The 17,159-nt window shown below is 45.2% G+C and overlaps 1 protein-coding gene across 7 annotated transcripts; it reads right to left on the bottom strand.

Annotated features, from left to right (window-relative positions):
- Nucleotides 1–4,134: 4,134 nt before the first annotated feature.
- Nucleotides 4,135–16,579, bottom strand: PNLDC1 (PARN like ribonuclease domain containing exonuclease 1). 7 transcript variants are annotated; one of them, XR_012673048.1, is made up of 19 exons: nucleotides 16,150–16,579; nucleotides 15,552–15,609; nucleotides 15,362–15,435; nucleotides 14,385–14,418; nucleotides 14,139–14,262; nucleotides 13,323–13,411; nucleotides 12,932–13,032; nucleotides 11,547–11,626; nucleotides 10,420–10,557; nucleotides 9,432–9,501; nucleotides 9,091–9,176; nucleotides 8,810–8,865; nucleotides 7,667–7,734; nucleotides 6,735–6,788; nucleotides 6,479–6,521; nucleotides 5,795–5,911; nucleotides 5,151–5,326; nucleotides 4,880–4,978; nucleotides 4,135–4,310 (listed from the first exon to the last, which is right to left on the bottom strand). XR_012673048.1 is itself a non-coding variant. In XM_075146254.1 (19 exons), exons 1-19 carry the CDS (start codon nucleotides 16,223–16,225, stop codon nucleotides 4,238–4,240), a joined length of 1,599 nt encoding a protein of 532 aa, XP_075002355.1. In that variant the 5' UTR covers nucleotides 16,226–16,579; the 3' UTR covers nucleotides 4,135–4,237. The 7 variants fall into 7 exon arrangements, 5 of the variants coding, with proteins under 5 accessions (XP_075002355.1, XP_075002356.1, XP_075002358.1 ...); XR_012673047.1 differs by having other exon boundaries at nucleotides 4,740–4,978; nucleotides 5,812–5,911; XM_075146254.1 differs by having other exon boundaries at nucleotides 5,812–5,911.
- Between the last annotated feature and the right edge of the window lie 580 nt (nucleotides 16,580–17,159).

Genomic DNA, 17,159 nt, shown 5'->3' with positions numbered 1-17,159 from the left:
AAACTCTCCCTCGTCCTCCATGCATCCTGGCACTATGACTCTTCTCCATTTTTCATGGCCTCCTGCCTTGCAACAAACTCACAGCTCCTCAGGGACCTCTGGAAGAAAATCTTCCTTTCCATCACCTCTGCCTGCATATGTTCTCCTTCCAGTCTCTGTCCCTGCTGAGCCTCCTCTTTCTGCCTGCCCCAGCCTGTGCCCCGCAGCCAGCATCTTCGGCCCCATGAGCTCCACGTGTCTCTGGGGGCACAGGTAGGGCTTGGAGGCGGCTTGCCCCCTTCCCTGCTGCTCAGCCACAGCCCTGGTAACAAAACACGCAGTGTTTAGCATGGGTAGCTCTCCACCAGCGCTCCTGGGGTGCCTGGGCTAGCCCCGGCAGCGGCTCTGCGAGCCAGCCATCTCAAGCTGTCAGCCATCCCCACCACGAGACACACCAACCTCCAGTGCAGCTCTAATCCGTTGCTTTTGGGCTCCTCCAGCAAATCCAGAGAGATCCGTGCTCTCCCCAGCATCGCAGGTCTGTATCTCCTTAACGCACCTGCCTTAGGGAGGGGACTGAGCCAACACAACGCTCCCCTTCTGAGGGTCCCAGGTGTCAGACTGGGTATAATCACCCCCTTTCCTTAAGCATAAGGATTGTTGGAAGAAATATGGCCACAGCATTTCATGCACTGCCCCCTCAATGAGTCTTCTGGGGGGCTTTCTCCAGTGGTGGAGACTACAGCAACCAGTGGAGAGGGGCAGTTAGGAAAAGCCACGGGAAAGGGGGAGATAAAACCAGAAAATAGAAGTCAGATCTGCTGCTGCGTATGGAGAACACCACAAAAATGTGTTAACGGAGCAGTTGTACAGCAGGGTTTTCCCACGTCTAAAGCATACAGAAATTTCCTCAGTCGTTTCAAGTTCTGTCTGAGCTGCGGTGCTGCGATACAGCCAACGCCATTCTGGCTCGTTAGGCTACCTCCCATCAAGGGGGTGAGCGATGCCGGCACTTAGCACCGGGCTGCTTCACTTGATTCGTCCAGCAAGACATCTGCAACCTCGCCATTCCAAGATGCCCCAAGGTTTTCAGCTATGATGTATTTTGCATGAATGCATAGTATTAAGAAGAATCGTTGATTCACACCATTAGAAAACATAGGAGTATATACAATTTTCTTTGATATAAAAAGAATACCTTGACTTTTAAGAGAGGTAAATCCTGCTCTCCTCCAATGCCAGTGTGTGTCTGGCATATCACCACTGAAGCCACGAGCAGCAAGAACGATGTTTTAAGAAATATTTAGAGATAGTTTTGCCTTTTCCTTGTATGGATCCATAGACATTTTTGCATAATTGAACAGTGTTGTTTGTTGGGAGTTTTTTTTTCAAAATTAATGATAAAAATAAAAACTTCAACAACAGTCTGGTGTAATGGTATTTCTTTTAATCTGAGACAATGCTGAGCTCCTCCATTGCAAGACTTCCACTCTGTGTGTTTAGCAGCAGGAGGTGCCCCGAGAGGCTTCCCACCAGAGTAGAGATGTTATCTCAAAAAACACATATTTAATCTTGAACATGTGGGAAAAAAAATCAATGTATCAAAAATCAAATTGTTCTTGGAAATAGATATATTCTGATCTGCTGTGCTCTATTTGCAGGGCTATACTTTTAATGCGCACCTTCACAACTTGAATTCTAACATCTTGTTTCATTGAGGGTTGGAATTATCCTTTCAAGCCTTACAGCTAAAGTGCAAGTTTCTCATAGTGCTGAGAAGCAGGTGTGCTATAACTGCTGCTAGGGATTTTGCTGTGGTTTTATCACCATCTTAGGGAGATAGGTTTGATTTTCTGAGCTGCCGGAGCCACTCAGCAACGTTGACACGTACCTCTTCAGAGCCAGAGCTACGAGGCAGGTTGCACCACCTTGAACTGGCTTCACAAGAATCAAAAGTACCCCCCACTTCTTGCAGAAGACACGCAGGAACAGGCATAACCTGAACTGCTTTTGATACTTCCAACTTCAATTAATAGCAATTCCCTAGTCTAGAGCAAAAGCAACAGCTGAGGTCAGAATGGCCAGATCGGCATGCTCAGGGAGATTTTGTCTTGATCTACAGCTGCTCAGAAAAACTTGTAAATCTGTTCCCACAGCTAAAAGTTGCTGCTCTGATTTGTTAGACTAGCCTCCAGCTAACTCATTTCATGGGAATTGACTGCTAGGACATCTGATTGATGTCTTTAAAAGGCTCTGAGCAGCAAGTGACCCTAGGTCATTACAGACAGGCAACTTGTTTCTGTAAATTCTCCCCTAGGAGGGAGATGAGAATATACTCAACCCGCTTTCATTTCTTCATGTATTTACTCTGCATGTAAGCTTAACTGATTTATAGTAGGAATAGTGAGTAGACCTACAGCAATTGTTATTTATAAGATATCCCAGCTATAATACAGGAAAGGAAAGTCTCTTGATTCACTACAGCATGTTGCTACATGAGGTATGTCTGTCCCTTGCAAACGGAGAAGGCACGGTCAGACCCATGGGCTATTTCTCAAAAAGGGGTGAGAGGATCTCTGCTTTCTTCCACGGGGAAGTGTGTTTCTCTAGAGGATGAACCAAGAGAGAGAATAGTACTGCGGGAACTAATTCATTATTTGTCTGTGTGCCACTTGGAGAAGAAAATGGGGGGAAGGGAGCAAAATTTAAAGGCAGACAAACAATTTCTTTGTTCCTTCACAGTGCACGCTCCCTTAAAAACTGCTGTGCTTCTCAAAGGTAACAGGATCTGTATCTTCATGATCCCCAGATTGTAAAGGTTATAGGCAACTGAGGCTGCATCTCCCCACTTTTAAGTAGCTAGCTGAATCCTGACTCCAGAGAACAAGAGTATTGTTTCCCAGATCATAAGCCAAGAAGAGTGGTTTTTATGGGAAAAATGCATGTTACTGCATGTAACACCCAGTGAAAATTTTCCCAAATCTACACAACACACAGAGCCTGTGCTCCCCTTGACACAAGGGGGGTGTCTAATGATGCTAAAAGACAAAAGAACATTTCAGAATAAACAGGGAGATACCTACACTGGTGTTTGAAGGAACACTGCAACAGAGAACCCCATCACTGAAGGGGTTACCAAAAAGAAAAGTCATCAAGAAGTCAGTTACGTGTCTGGCTAGGAGCAGGCTTGTGAAGCAAGAGCTGTAAACCACAAGCTGTGCAGAACTCGAGAACCACGTGTGAAGATACACTGCCCTTTCCTCCTGAAGAGCAGCAAAGCAGCAAACCGTTAGCAGCACAGAGCACGTCATCTTCAGGCACACCGCAATACCGTGCTGCTGCTTTAAGGTCCCCTGCAGCAACTCCCATTTTACAGTCAATTAAAGGCAGATTCTACGTATTAGACAATCATGAGCCCCCAGCCAATTAGATCTGACTGATGAAATCTAGGGACCATTATTTGGAACCATGGATCAGCAGGTTGTTTTTAAGAGAAGGAAATCAATAAGAAAAATTTCTGAAGACCACAGTCCCTGGACTGGCAAATACTCCAGCTGTATCAGGGAAACTGATCAACAAAGCACGTCTCATGATATTTTTGGATAAAGGACTGCTCACATGCTGTGCACTAGAAGCAAACAGAAATGTGTGCCAACTCACCTGACCTGTGTATATTCTACAAATTGGAAGCTGATAAATTCCACTTATCTGCATCTACCCTCAGCTCCACTGCCACTGAAAATACCACTGCACGACACTGACAGCACTGCAAATTATTTACTATTCCCGAGAATCCTTCATGAGCCCCAAGAGTGGTTTCTCCATCAACTCTGCCCATTTTCATTTGGTAAACAGGGACATTTCCCCTGCTTTACAACTGAAGGTAAAAATAGCCTCTTTCATTTCATAACTTCCCGAACTTCATCAGAAATGTGTCTTATGCAGCAGCACGAGCACCAGGAACACACTGGGGTTATGAACAGCTGTGAAGAACCAACAGAGGATCAAAGTAAATTAGGCATTGAAAGAACCACTTCTCCCGCCTCGGGAGGGGACTATGCTTTAAACAGATTACAAAATACCACAAATTGGAAACTAACACATCCTCTTTAAAAACACATTTCCAAGAAAGCAATTAAAAACACTATTCATAGCTTTTTTTTTTTCTTCATAGTTTATTGAATGAAATGAAACAAAACATAGACAAACACAAAAGAAAAGATCTGCATTCCTCATGTCTCATCTGTAAGGCAGTCCTTTAGAATGAACAGCAAGGAGCTCCTCCGAGTACAAAGGCCACGAGAGACCACAGTGCCACAATACCAGAGACTCTAAAGGGCAAGAATAGTAAAATGCTCTTAGGCTACTTGTATTTAGGGCTTAATTTTGTTCTTATTAAGCACTGAGATTCTTTTCCAAACTGTGTCAGGCCAGAAATTCACCCTTCATGAGCATTGCTGTCACTGCCTCACAAGAGGGGTGCACTTTGAATGTGGAATTCTCTCCTACTACCGAGCTTTCAACTCTGTTGTAGAAAAAACACATCCATCCCACACCTGGGAGACTCTGCCTCTCTCTCCTCAAGCTTATTAGAGCTAGCACTACAGCTCATTAAGATAACCCTCTGTCTTATGATCGCACATACATAGTTTTGTCCTATCCATGGGGTAACATTCCCTAGTTAATCAAGATCAGGGTTAAAGTCCAGTTGCCCAGGGCTGAAAGCCCACAAGTAGCCACCCAGAACTCGGCAAGCGAACCTGCTTCTGAACCCCTTGTTCTCCTGAAGGGCTGGCAGAAGGACGTCGCAAAAGAGTGGCAGACTGCTGCTGTGACAGGGCCAGGCACCCTGAAAGGAATGCTTTTCCCCCTCCCCATTCCTGTGATTTCCGTAACTCACTGCAGCAGGCAGTTCACGCGCGGGGAGTGCCTCCAGTGGCGATAGATGGAAACCCGCAGATGAGGGTGATGCTTATAATCTTGCAGAACACGCCTGACGCTGTAATGAAAGCAGATGTCATGAGCCGTGGCTGGCAGGCTGGTTACACCACCCCACAGCCCAGGACAGGAATCTTTTTATCTGAGAGTTGTCACAGCAGAGGGAGGGTGGGATGAAGGCTTGCATCAAAGAGTATCAAGGGACAGGAAACAAAGACTTTCCGGTCACTTACTGCTTAAATTTATTGGAGAGCAGAATGAACTGGTTGTTTGAAAGCCGTCTGACATCAAAGCGACAAAGAGCTTTAAACTCTTGGTAAATCTGCCTTTCATTCAGCCCTGGCCAGCCTCGGACATGGACAACCAAGAGAGGGGGATGTTGGCAGGGAGCATCTTCCCCAGAAAAATTCTGGAAAATGTACGATACTGAGCCATATCTGAGTTTGGAAATACTATAGAAGCACTACTAATATAATCAGAAAATATGCAAAACGTGACACAAATAAGACAGGTTGTACAACACAGCTGTTGGTACAAAAATTATTTTTCTTTTGTCCCAAGATTTTTCTAAACATGAGTCATAAAAGCAAACTGTCATGATTACCATGGAGAAACCACCAGAGAAACTGCAAGCTCTCTTATAGAGCAGAGAGAATTAGGGCAATGTAAACTGACTCGTGCCATCTTACAGAATAACAATATTAAAACACTTCACAAAGCAGAAATTCAACTCATTTGCCATTTTGAAAGGTCAATTGTGTCATTTGTATGATGGCAACTTCTGCTAAGGTGGGCCCAGGCACTGGTGGATTTTTCTCCTCTAATGAAGCCATCAACTAGGCTGCTGACCTACGCACCCCACAAATTGGCCACAGACCTGCAATTCATACGCACAATGCTTGAAACACCACCTCGGATGAAATTCACTTTGTTCAGATACTCGGCTAGCACGGTGAGATACTGAGAGAAAGAAGGATCAGCCTCCACTGCATCACTATCAGAAAACAAAATAGAACAAAGTTTTGTTGCTCCAGCGCTGCACTGCTGCACAGTCTCTGGAGCACAGAGCTCCTGAAGAAGCTCTTTAACTAGTGACAAAACAGGTATTTTAGATCTTGGTATCTTCTATAGAAGTCGAAAAGCTGCAAGCAAAGGGAAGGGATTTGAACAGTTGCCTCCTAGGAACTTAACTGAAGGCACTGAATCACACAGATTTCAAAAATGGAAACTAATGGAAAATGATTTGACCGTTACCCAAGTGAACTGAACTTGAGAGAGCTTGTTCAAGGATAAAGGAGTCACAATGGCATTTCCCAACCTCTGAGCCATCGCATGGCCCCTGATTTCTTTTTTAAATGTCAGCTTTGACATAAAGCTACTACTTTCAGATTTATAAAATAAAAATCTAATTAGAACAGTGACATTTCCAATAACACGTTTTCTTATCCAAAAGGAAGGCCAGCCTGCAAAACAAGAAGTCAGCCAGAGCGAACCGATGACTGTTTTCCGGAGGACCCATCCATGTAATGCAATTTTCAGTAAACATGTAAACATCACTCACTCTGTGGATCTGCACAGTAGCAAATGAGCTGACTTCAGAAGAACTAGAAGGAGGAATAATGAGGTAGCATTAGAACAAAGCTAAAGAAACATAACTAAACAAATGGAAAGCAAAAACTCACTGGAGTGCAGCTAAGTTACTAAGAGCAACAGACTGTATATAAACAAATATTTCTTAGCATCAAATAGAGCTACAGAGCAGGAAAGGAATTGCCAAGTCCCAACACAACTCAAGAAGTGTTTAAGAAGCATTTTACCTGAACCACAGAGAAACGCATCATAGCCTGCCTCATGAGGAGACTTCTTCTCAGCTGTAATTGTCCGACAAAATCAAAAAGGAGTAAACACCTTTAGCATGCTGTGGAAACTGCTCCACTGCAGAATCCTAACTTTCATAAGATCCACTGTTCTGTTTTGGAGTTTTCCCACCCCACCCCCCCAAACCTCAGCTCTGTGTCCTTCCTCACCCTGAAACCTTTACACCCCATAGAAAGTCTATGCTTCTACCATGCATTTTAAAACGATACCAACAAAAAGGCAGCAGTTACACGAATGGCTGAAAAGCTTAGCAAGATGCACATTAAAAAATTTTAACTTTCATGAAGAGCTAAACCAAATTGTGTTATATACATTATTGATGGTATGGGAACCATTTCAAAACACAGGAGGCCCTGCGCCGCAGGACACTGCGCTGCCAGGAGAAGCCAGAAAACGTCTGCCTCGCAGCCAGTATCACACCATGTACTGAACACAACTGCCTGCACACGCAGCACCTCTAATCCTGCACATGAGCCACCGAGCTCCTGCTACTTTCTGGGACCTCCCTGCCATTAGCCCCCACTACCTTCCATTCTAGGACCACTGTTTCCCACCTCCCCTTGCCCCTTCCAAGGGCTACCGACTCTTCACAGCCCCAAGTCGGGCCCAGTTCAGCCCAACTTAGCGTAAATGCCGCTTGTGCTAGTAGCATGATGAAAACCTGCCCTGCATTACCCTTGGCAGCTAACAGGGACATGCAGAACACACGACGTTTTGGGAGCCCAGGCTTTGGGTCTGGATAAAAATGTGTATCGGCAGCTCGGTGCAAATTCAGCAGACCCACGGGCACTCACTCATGTTTGCATGTGGACGTCCACAGATTAAAACCCTTTTTAGCTACCCGACTTTGAAGATTTGCTTAAGAACATACCGTATCTTGAGCAGTCACTTGCAAGAGCTATCACTGGGCACGTTGGATCTTTGGGATTTAGGTTGCTGCTGAAGACAAGTGGATGTATAAGATTTTTGTCTTTCCTCATTATGTTAGAGACAAGTTACTATTCTCTAGTGACCTGTGGCTTCATTTCAGAAAAAGCTACTGAAGACTTTAAAAGGAACTTTAGTAGTATTCTATGAAAAGGCAGAGATGCTTAGCTGAATAATATCTACCAGTTTTCTTCCTGTAAACTTACTCCTAAATACTTCCTCAGTCTCTTCCACCAATCAAGCCTTCTAAGCAGCAAGTCTGCTCTAATTGCATACAAAAAACGTGAACAGAACTAAAAATCAATGGAAAACTCCAAGGAAAGGGGTTGATGATGAATTCTATTTGAATGGGGAACTCTGGAGACAGATTAATAAACAGATACCCGTGGAATGACAGAAATAAAAGAAAGAACAAAGAAGCATAAAAACTCGTGACAATCTGCAGTCTGAAATTGCTAAAACAAACACAAAACCCGGAATCCCAGTACTGTTTTTATAAGAACTAATTTTGCATCTCCTTCTTGGGAGTAGCGGGTGAGGGGAAAGAAGCAAAATTTTTCCTTTTCTTAGCAAAATTGACATGAAAACAATTTATCCACAAAAGTGTAAAAAACAGAACTCTTCTACCACATCATAGCTAAGCTCATGAGATATGGTATCTACTCATGTGCTCCATTTGAACATTGTATCTAGTTACTGCTTTGGGCTCAGTGCAGCTCTTTCTTGGGAGCTGGCATTTGAAATTAGGGTATATTTTCACCGAGAACTGAAACTCACTCATTTCTGTAACATGACATAAGCAACATACAATTCTAAAGTTGTATGTAAGGCTGTCTGCAAGCCAAACTTGTGACCAATGAAGTAATGGTGGTACAATATGAGAAGTGACTTAGAACAAATAATTTACTGCACAATTACTTTATAAGAAAGATGAGCAAATCTTTTGCTCTTAAATTTAGAAAGACAAGAAGCCAGCTGAAAAACATTTGGGAGGAGGGAAAGTATGAACATGTGAAATGACTGACTTTGAAATATCTTTCCCAAGAAAACAAAGGGATTGCTGAAGGCTTTATAGCCCACCACTTACCTGCACAAAACTGCATACACCTCCAAAAGATTAGATACTCGAGGAAATGGACATTTCTATAAAAGAAGAACATGTTAGAAAACCAACCAAGACAGACCTCATGGTACGTGAGCTCATTTACTGGTACTGCTGATTCATTAAATGACATCTAAAACCAGAATGTGTCAGGGTAACACTGAACTGGTCACAGTTCTGTAACCACAGGGTACTGAGGAAAGATATCCTCCCTTTCGGGTGAAAGACAAGCTTTAACTCTAAACAAAAAGACCTTTGCGTCTCACCTTCCAGATGGATTTTGTTACAGTCTTGGTGTCTATGAGGACAGGAAACAGGTTGTGAATGTTCCTTTTAAACTCCTCATAGCTTTCTGAAGGCAAAACACATGTGGAGAAAGACATCGTAAAACTGAGGAAAAGCTAACGGTATTTCAAATGAATAAAAAAGAGAGGTGAAGTCAGAGAACGATGCACCGCTCCAGCAGTTAGAGCTCAGAAGAGGCAACTAGCACTGCTGCTTGCTAAGCACCGTGGGTGGCTGGTGGTGGCAAATGACCACTGTACTTACTGTCCCACTCCCGTTGCAAAGGCAGCAGCCTGGGGACAGCAGCTATGTACAGCATTACCTGGAAGGGGCCTGTAGAACTTGTCGTGAAGATGCATGAGGTCCATAAGCATGTTGTGTCCCACCAGGGGCTATGGGAAGAATATAAACATAACAGCCCATTGGAGCATGTGTTTGAAGAGAGCTCAAAGATAACCAATTCTAGACATGCTCAACAGCTGGAATCCTTTCCTCCGGTGGATTCACCCAAAAGTCATTCAGGCTGCAAAGCTCACAGGAGGACTACTGCTTTCAGGAAATCAGTCTTGTGGACTCTCTGAGGAGGGTATTTTTTCAACACCATTCTAGTTTGAGTGGACCTAAAGAGCTAGGTGGATTCTCAGTTCAGCTGAACACTGGTAAAGTCTTCCAGCCATCAGATTTATAGGCTCTCTCCCAAGGGGAGGGACAGCCTTTGCCTGCACATCACCCATAGTCTTCTGAAGCTGAAATTCATTCAATAATCTGCATACAGAACATAGGAATTTCCACACATAATCAGACCAATGGTCCACATGGTCCAATAAATTGGTCTGTCACACGCTGAAAAGCATAACCTGCCCAAAAGAATCTGCTCAGCTTGCTTAGATGGTGACTTATGCTGGGTAACACAATGATTTTCAACATTGCGGACTCCTGCGTTTTCTCAAGTGACATAAGAAACACATTGCAGAACAGGTTCCGGCTCCCTCTCCCCTGGCTGCACTTGGTTTGCAGGAGTAATAGAAAAGTAACACAGGGAAATCTAGTGTTTGGATCCATAATTCTGAGCATGCCTTAGGAGTGGGACATGGTCAGTAAGAAGATGTAATGTTTAACACTCATTTTTTCTAACCATGACTGCAATCTAAGAATTCATCTCAGTTTTACTGACAACTAAACAGGATGATCACACTGAATGAGTTGAGTCATTTAATACAAATTACTACTTTATCTTTTATCATCCCTTTACATCCAGTGTAGCAAATCAAAAAGAGATGAAAAATGAGAGCAGGGATGAGGCATTTTACCTTCTTGGCTTTAACAAGTGTCTGGAAGAGGTTGGTGAAGCCCCGGGCAGACAGCAGAATGAGCTCCTTCTGGCAGTAGTCATAAGGAGAGTTCTCCAGAAGCCGACGATGTTCTGGGCTCACTTTTTTCACCATTACCTGAAAAGAACAGTCATTGGGTATCTCAGCCTCCCATGCTAGTTGTATGTACATTGCTTACTGGGATTCAGTAATGCTGGGGATGAGTTCAACTTCTAGGCTATGAAGGATGGAGAAACAGTGCATCCCCTGGGACTTCAGGACTGTCTCACTTCTCTTCCATATGGAGACCAGTGCTCCAGTAACAAAAGAGACCTGCTCTAAGGGTGTTTTATTAATGCTTCTCTTGTTAAGAGGATGGCTCCTACCACAGTTTTTTTGGAGCACAAATGAACATAATTCAATTTAACTTGACACCAACATGGTAAGTTCATGGCACCAAAAAACGGAAACAAACAGCAATCACACAAACCGAGTCCCCAAAGGCTATGCTTCAGGTGAGAAGGCTGGGTAAGTATGTCTGATGACCAGTGTCATCAGACCAAAATAGTACTAATGGAAAAAAAAGACTTCCGAAATCCACTTCTAAGCGACTCACTGGTATCATACTCATGTTTTGAGAAGTCCACATAGGTTTAATTCAGAAAATACTGCACCAAATGTAAAATAGCAATAGCAAATAGCAAAACAGCAAGCCATGTAACAGACAGTAAAAGTCTTCAAAGCAACTACATGGCAAAAGTCAAAGGAAAACCACAAAAAAAGGCTAAAAACTGTACATTCTTGTGGAGGTATTGAAAGAGAGACCTAACAAAGTCTGGAGACATAGAGAGGGTCCCTCCAGAAGCGCGCGAAGGACAAGCACTTCCAGCTCAAGGTATTTTGTGGCTACAGGACAAAAAGAAACCAAAGTTACTCAGTTTTCTGGATCCTTTTTCTTGGGATCCCACAATCAACACTTCCCAGAACATTCCTTTGTCATTGTCTTCTCCTCTTCCTGGACCCTATCATTAAAAGTACAAGCAACATTTCAGAGTCCCTGCAAGAATGCCAGTCCTATCTGCCTAGATAGAAACCCTCTTTTCAAAAGGTCCACATTTCCGTCTCACCTTCTTGTGTCCAAGAGGCTGTGTCCAAACATTTTGGAGAGCTTGTCTCAGAACCAGCTGAACTTCAAACATCTGATAGCCTGGGGGGGGGGTAGGCGGGGGGTGAAGAGTAGTAAAAACTTCAGAGGTGCAGACAAGCCTATTTAGGAAAACATATTTTTCTAGGCAGAAGGACTGACCAAATGTTTCTCTCCCAGTGTACAGAAAATACTCCTGAATGTATGATCTTGGTACATTACCATACACGACAGGAAAAAAAAGAAAAAAAACAACAAACAACAACAAAAAAGTCACGGTGAGAATTTCAGGCAAATAAGCTTATGTGAGGACACAGAGGAAAGGAAAAAATTAACTGAAAAGAAGAGGGAGGAAGGCTACTACTATGAAAAAGACTGCCTATGGTTTTGGAAGGTTTCAGAGCAACAGACCCAGAAGCCCAGCACAGATGAGAGGTACCAATGCATTTTCCCCCACAGCTGATAAGGAACTAACCCAGTCCTCTTCTGAACAGCATGCAGAAAGTCACCTTAATCAGTCTATGGCTAACTTAAATAAATGTCTTTCTTGTCACAGGTGCTCACCATTGCCAGCCCTATTAAAGTATCAATACCATATCTACTGCAGCTGACCTAGCAGATACAAAACACAGCACACTCCCCACCCCCTATATTTCACACTCTGCAAAAAAGCATCAACAGACAAAGCCTTAAATACTTTCTGTCCTTCCTAACCTTTTCTGTATTTTATTCCCCGACCTAAAGGATTAAGATTTGGTTTCTGCGAGCAAACGTACAAACTATTCTCTGCTACAATTCCCTGTCCCTCAACTCCTCCAGAGCAGCACAGAAATTCCTCAGCTCTGCTGCAGTGCTCCCAAAAGGTAACACAGGTGTTAAGTGGCCTGTTTATCCCCACTGGCATACATATGTGTTTCTGAGGGGCTCCTTGTTGCTCCATATGAGAAGGAACAAACTCTGAAAGGAGACCCACCTTTCCCTTCTCCAAGGGGAAGAAAACAAAAACCAGATCACCCAGAATTTAAAACAGGTCAAAAGTTATCCTGATCCAGAGCAACTACAAATTCTCCAGTTGCTGCTCTGAAGCAGCACAAAATGGAAGTTGGTTACCACAAAGCATGCTCCAAGCACCTAGACCCACCACCACAAGGGAGCAGAAAAGCAGGGTCCAGAGATGAATGCCTGACAGGAACCGAAGCATAGACAGGGGCAAAGAGTTGTAAAGGCAGGATGGGCACAGATGCTTTCACTCTCAAGAGAGCAGTTTAACAGAACAGGCAGCAAAGGACAGTAGCAGCCCCAGAGGTTCAGAAGCGATGAAGCCACTCAGAGCCCACAGGTGCCTAAGGGAGGCATCCTGTTTCATACCACTCAGATCCCGCAGAACCATAGTCTCCTCTTCCTCTGCTGCAGCTATCCAACAGGTCACTTCATCAATAGCTTTCTTCAGCACATCCCTGTCCAGGGCACTAAAGCAGGATCAGGGGGAAAGAGGCAGAGTGTGAGATAAAGCTCTGTAAAGAGGGAGCCTTGTGCCTTGCTGTGGGAATGCAAAAGCATCACTTCCCAACATTCACCCAACTCTCCAGATTGCATCCTGTGATCTCCATCTTCCTTCAGACAGACCACAGCATGCTGGAACAGCTGGCGGCGAGGCATTCAGACCAATAGGCTTTAGTATTTCCACAAAATGTGATCTGAGTGAAGGTGAGCTGTCAATACAGTCAGTACTGAGGATCCACCTCTGAATAGCGCTCACCTGCTGACTTTCCAGCTACCCGCTAAGAGATGCTGGCTAAGGATCTCCTCCTGTACCTCATTCATGTATGGGATTCCATCTTTGAGGAACTGAGGGGGGAAAAAAATGCCAGGTTAGTTAGTCTCCCCTGGACTTTCCTGCAGCAAATTAGAGACTAGCAGGTTAACCAGGTCCAAAACCAGCATATACTTAGAAGATGCTGGTGTTCCTCATTCTCAGAATATTCTCTTCAGAAATACAAACGGTAGGTAATCCAAGATGCATTCTTACATAAAGGAAGACGTGTTTATGTATGGAAGAAAGAAAAGGATTTTTATCAACTGTAATTAAATTTTTTTGCTCTGCTTTTACCTTTCCTTTATGAGATACTTCAAGTGTGCTTCAAGATACCACGATGCTGCCTGTCCAAAATTGCTAAACAGTGCTCTTATGTGATGACATAGTCCGAATTTTATGGGAAATATGGCAATACATAAGATGCAGGTAAACTGAGACTTCCCCACCTTCATGGCTAGTAAAGACCCCCACTGGGGTCTGTTTAGTAACTCCTCTTCTCAGCTCACCAGAGACAGGTTTTCTTTTTTTGAGGTAGGGAAATCTGTCTTAGGCTGACAAAAGATATGGTTATTGCCTCTACGGCAGTTCAGAAAAACCAGCACTCACTCTCCCTGTTGATAATGAACCACATGATGCATTCATACTTTAGCAAGATGCTATTTACCCTAGAAACGTAGCATTTACGGATATTAATCCTGATTTCTCTTGTAATTGCAGAGACTTCCTCTGTTCTAGATTTCTGGCAGGGAGATTACATACCTTATTATAGTCGAAGCCATAATGAGACAGGAACTGAATGCTAGATGCAGAAAGGGTGAATTCGACATCCGTAACCCCCAATGTTGAGGGAAAGAGAAAAAAGTTGTATGAATGCACCACATACCTACAATGAAAAGAAAAATCTCTCTAGAAGATAATTACAAGAAACAACTCCTCCCAGAGAATTCTGCATAAAATCTCAACTGCACTGTCTTCATTATAACAGGAAACTGCTTTTTTACTTACTTGTTTGAATTTTCATTTGAGAATATTGCCAGCCCTGCAAGAGAGAGAAACCTCCATTGAAATGGCAATGTTCAGCTGGATGTCTACAGATGCTGTGAAAATTAGATACGGGATGTGGAGATCCCCTGATGGAGTACGTGTTTTCCATTCGCTAATGCCACAGTGCAAATCTCAACAGCAACTGCCAGGCCACTCCCCAGCTCCCTGAGAGCTGAACAGGGACGAGCTTTCCGTGCTGAGGGAAAAGGGGTCAAGTCTGATTACACAGCCAATAGACTGAGCAACGGGTGAGGAGAGGAGTTGGTGACGAAAATCTCCAACTACGCATACACAGGTCTGTGGGTCCAACTACGCTACAAAAGCATTTGGAAGGAGCTAGGCACCACAGAAGACTGAAACATGATTTTTACTACTTAGGGTTTTTTTTTTTCTATTAATCCCTAAAAAGCACATTAATAAGCTTAAATAGGCTTTGAACATATTTTAAACAGTTTTGGAGCTGGTTTCTTGACCTCTAACTGGTTCTTAAGTGTCAGTAGCCCTCCACCACCACGACTAGTCCTTTCTTGTGTTGATTTTTTTATTACTTTAGGAATATCAAAAATACTAGCCTTCATTTTCCTCTGATAGTCCCCTTACTCATACACTATATCAAATGACACAGCCTTGAATAGGAGCTGCTGTCACCTACTTCTTGCTTGCATCCTGTTTTAAAAGCCCTGTTTTTGTACCTGCAATCTTTAAATATGAAGAACTTTAGACCAGTAAAAAGTATATGACTTTTATATGTTTAAAATATTAAAAAGTTGATAGTATTAAACATGGGGGGGCGGAGCGGAACCTACCACAGCAAACAAATGTCTCTGTAACAAGTGAATTAAGACCAGAGCTACCTGCAGGGCCCGCCAGCTGGCAAAAGGCCAGTGACCACTAAGACCTTGGGAGATCATTTTCTGCTGTGTCGGAACAGCACTTACCAAGCTGAGTGACAGTGAAGCGCTGAACGCTCCGCCTGGCCTTCAGGTACCGCTCCACAGGGGAATCAAACAGGCTACGAACAAAACCAGAATCGGGGGGAGTGGAAACAAGAAGGTTTGCAAGGCACAGGCTGTTCTCACAGAGCTAGAGCAGCAAGCCTCCCTCACATTTCAAGTCGAACAGCTTTACCTGGGCTCGTTATTTTGTGGGAACGTTGAATGTAAGCCAGTAAACTCCATATCAAGGGCTGTCGAGATGGAAAGAACACAAAAAAATCTGAAACATGAAGCATGCATTTCACCAACATCAGGCCAAGGATCTCTGAAACGCCTCTCTCCACCGTAACCTCTGCGTTAAACCCACCGCTAGCAAGCTCAAGAGAAAAGGCAACCGACTGCTGTGGGAGTGCAGCCTCCTGCGCCCTCACCCCTGCGGCAGGACGAGGAGCGGAAACGCACTGCCCCCACGCCGGGGAGGGCCCGCCTCACCCTCTGGAGCCTGCCCCTGCGTTACGGACACCCTGAGCCGCCGAGCCGAGGCCAGCCCCGCAGAGCGGCCTCACTTTCCAACCGCTGCTGCCTGCTTGGAAACCCCGTGTCCCAGCCTCCGCTCTTCCACTGCGCACCAGCGCCGTTATCTGCTAAAATACACCTCAAGGCCCGCGTCGCCACGGCCTCGCCCCTCGCCGGGCAAGGGGCTGCCGCCGCGCTCCGAGGCCGGGGGCCGGGCGGGCCGCAGGGGCCGAGGGCGCCGTGAACGGCCGAGAGCTGCCCCCGCCGCCGCTCACCCAGGAAGGCGGCGCGGCGGAGGCGGCTCCGGAGGCGCGAGAGGCGCCGCTCGAAGCCCGCCGCCCCCACCTCCATCGCGGGCCTCCGCACCGCCCCCGACCCGCTGCGCCTGCGCGCCCCGCGCTGCTCCGGCGGGGGCGGCTTTTACCCGGCTTCAAAGAAAGAAAAAAGGCAGAACCCGTCGGGACCCGAGGGCGGCGGCGAGGGGCGGGCAGCGCGCCGAGAATAGAGGGGGCGGTTTAGGCTGGAAACGTAGAAGGGGGAGAGGGCGTAGGCCGAGTCTTCAGCTTCTGGAAATAAAGATCACGCAAAGGCTAGCAGGGTCTGCGAGTCATTAAATATTATGAAACAGCACCAAGGCCAGGTAAAAATTCAGTAAAATACTGGGATTTTTTTTAAGAACGATGTCAGTTGGACGTTAAGGATTTAGTGCGTCCCCGCAGAGGGCAGCACCGCGGGGCACACCCTGGCCTTCACCTCGCACCTCCCAGTTCGCGAACAGCCGGAGGCAGCACACCGCCCCTCGCCGCGGGAGCGGCGCTGAGCAGGCCGGCCCCCCGAGCCCCGCTGCGACCGCCCTGTGCTGCTTGTCGCGGGCAGGTCACGCTGCAGGATGACAGGGCCCGGGCGCACTGGGGAGCCGTGCCGATCCATCAGGCGGACAAGCTGACAGCGGGGCCGGCGCCTAAGCAGCAGACAGACACAGAAGGAGGGAAACGGGCTTCTTGCTCCCTACCGCTGGCATTTGTGCAGCTTCCCTCCTAGACCTGCGAGGGTTTAGTCGTTAGAATCTAAGGGTTGCAAGAAAGCTGCAAAGATGAGTTAGGGGAATTTAATCTTTTTACCAAGTTTAGCACATAACTTTATTACAGTTCTAAACATTCACATCATGACTGCATTTTGCTCAATTAGACTGACATTTCAAAGAGTTCAGGTTAGAACAAACACAAAATCAAATAAATAAAATATACTTTAAAATTATTGAATTCTGAAGTAAATGCTGTTAGTC

The sequence above is a fragment of the Calonectris borealis genome, chromosome 3, assembly GCF_964195595.1.
Source record: "Calonectris borealis chromosome 3, bCalBor7.hap1.2, whole genome shotgun sequence".
NCBI lineage: Eukaryota > Metazoa > Chordata > Aves > Procellariiformes > Procellariidae > Calonectris > Calonectris borealis.
Note: the sequence above shows the minus strand (reverse complement) of the source record. Positions and strands in the feature narration are given on the sequence as shown.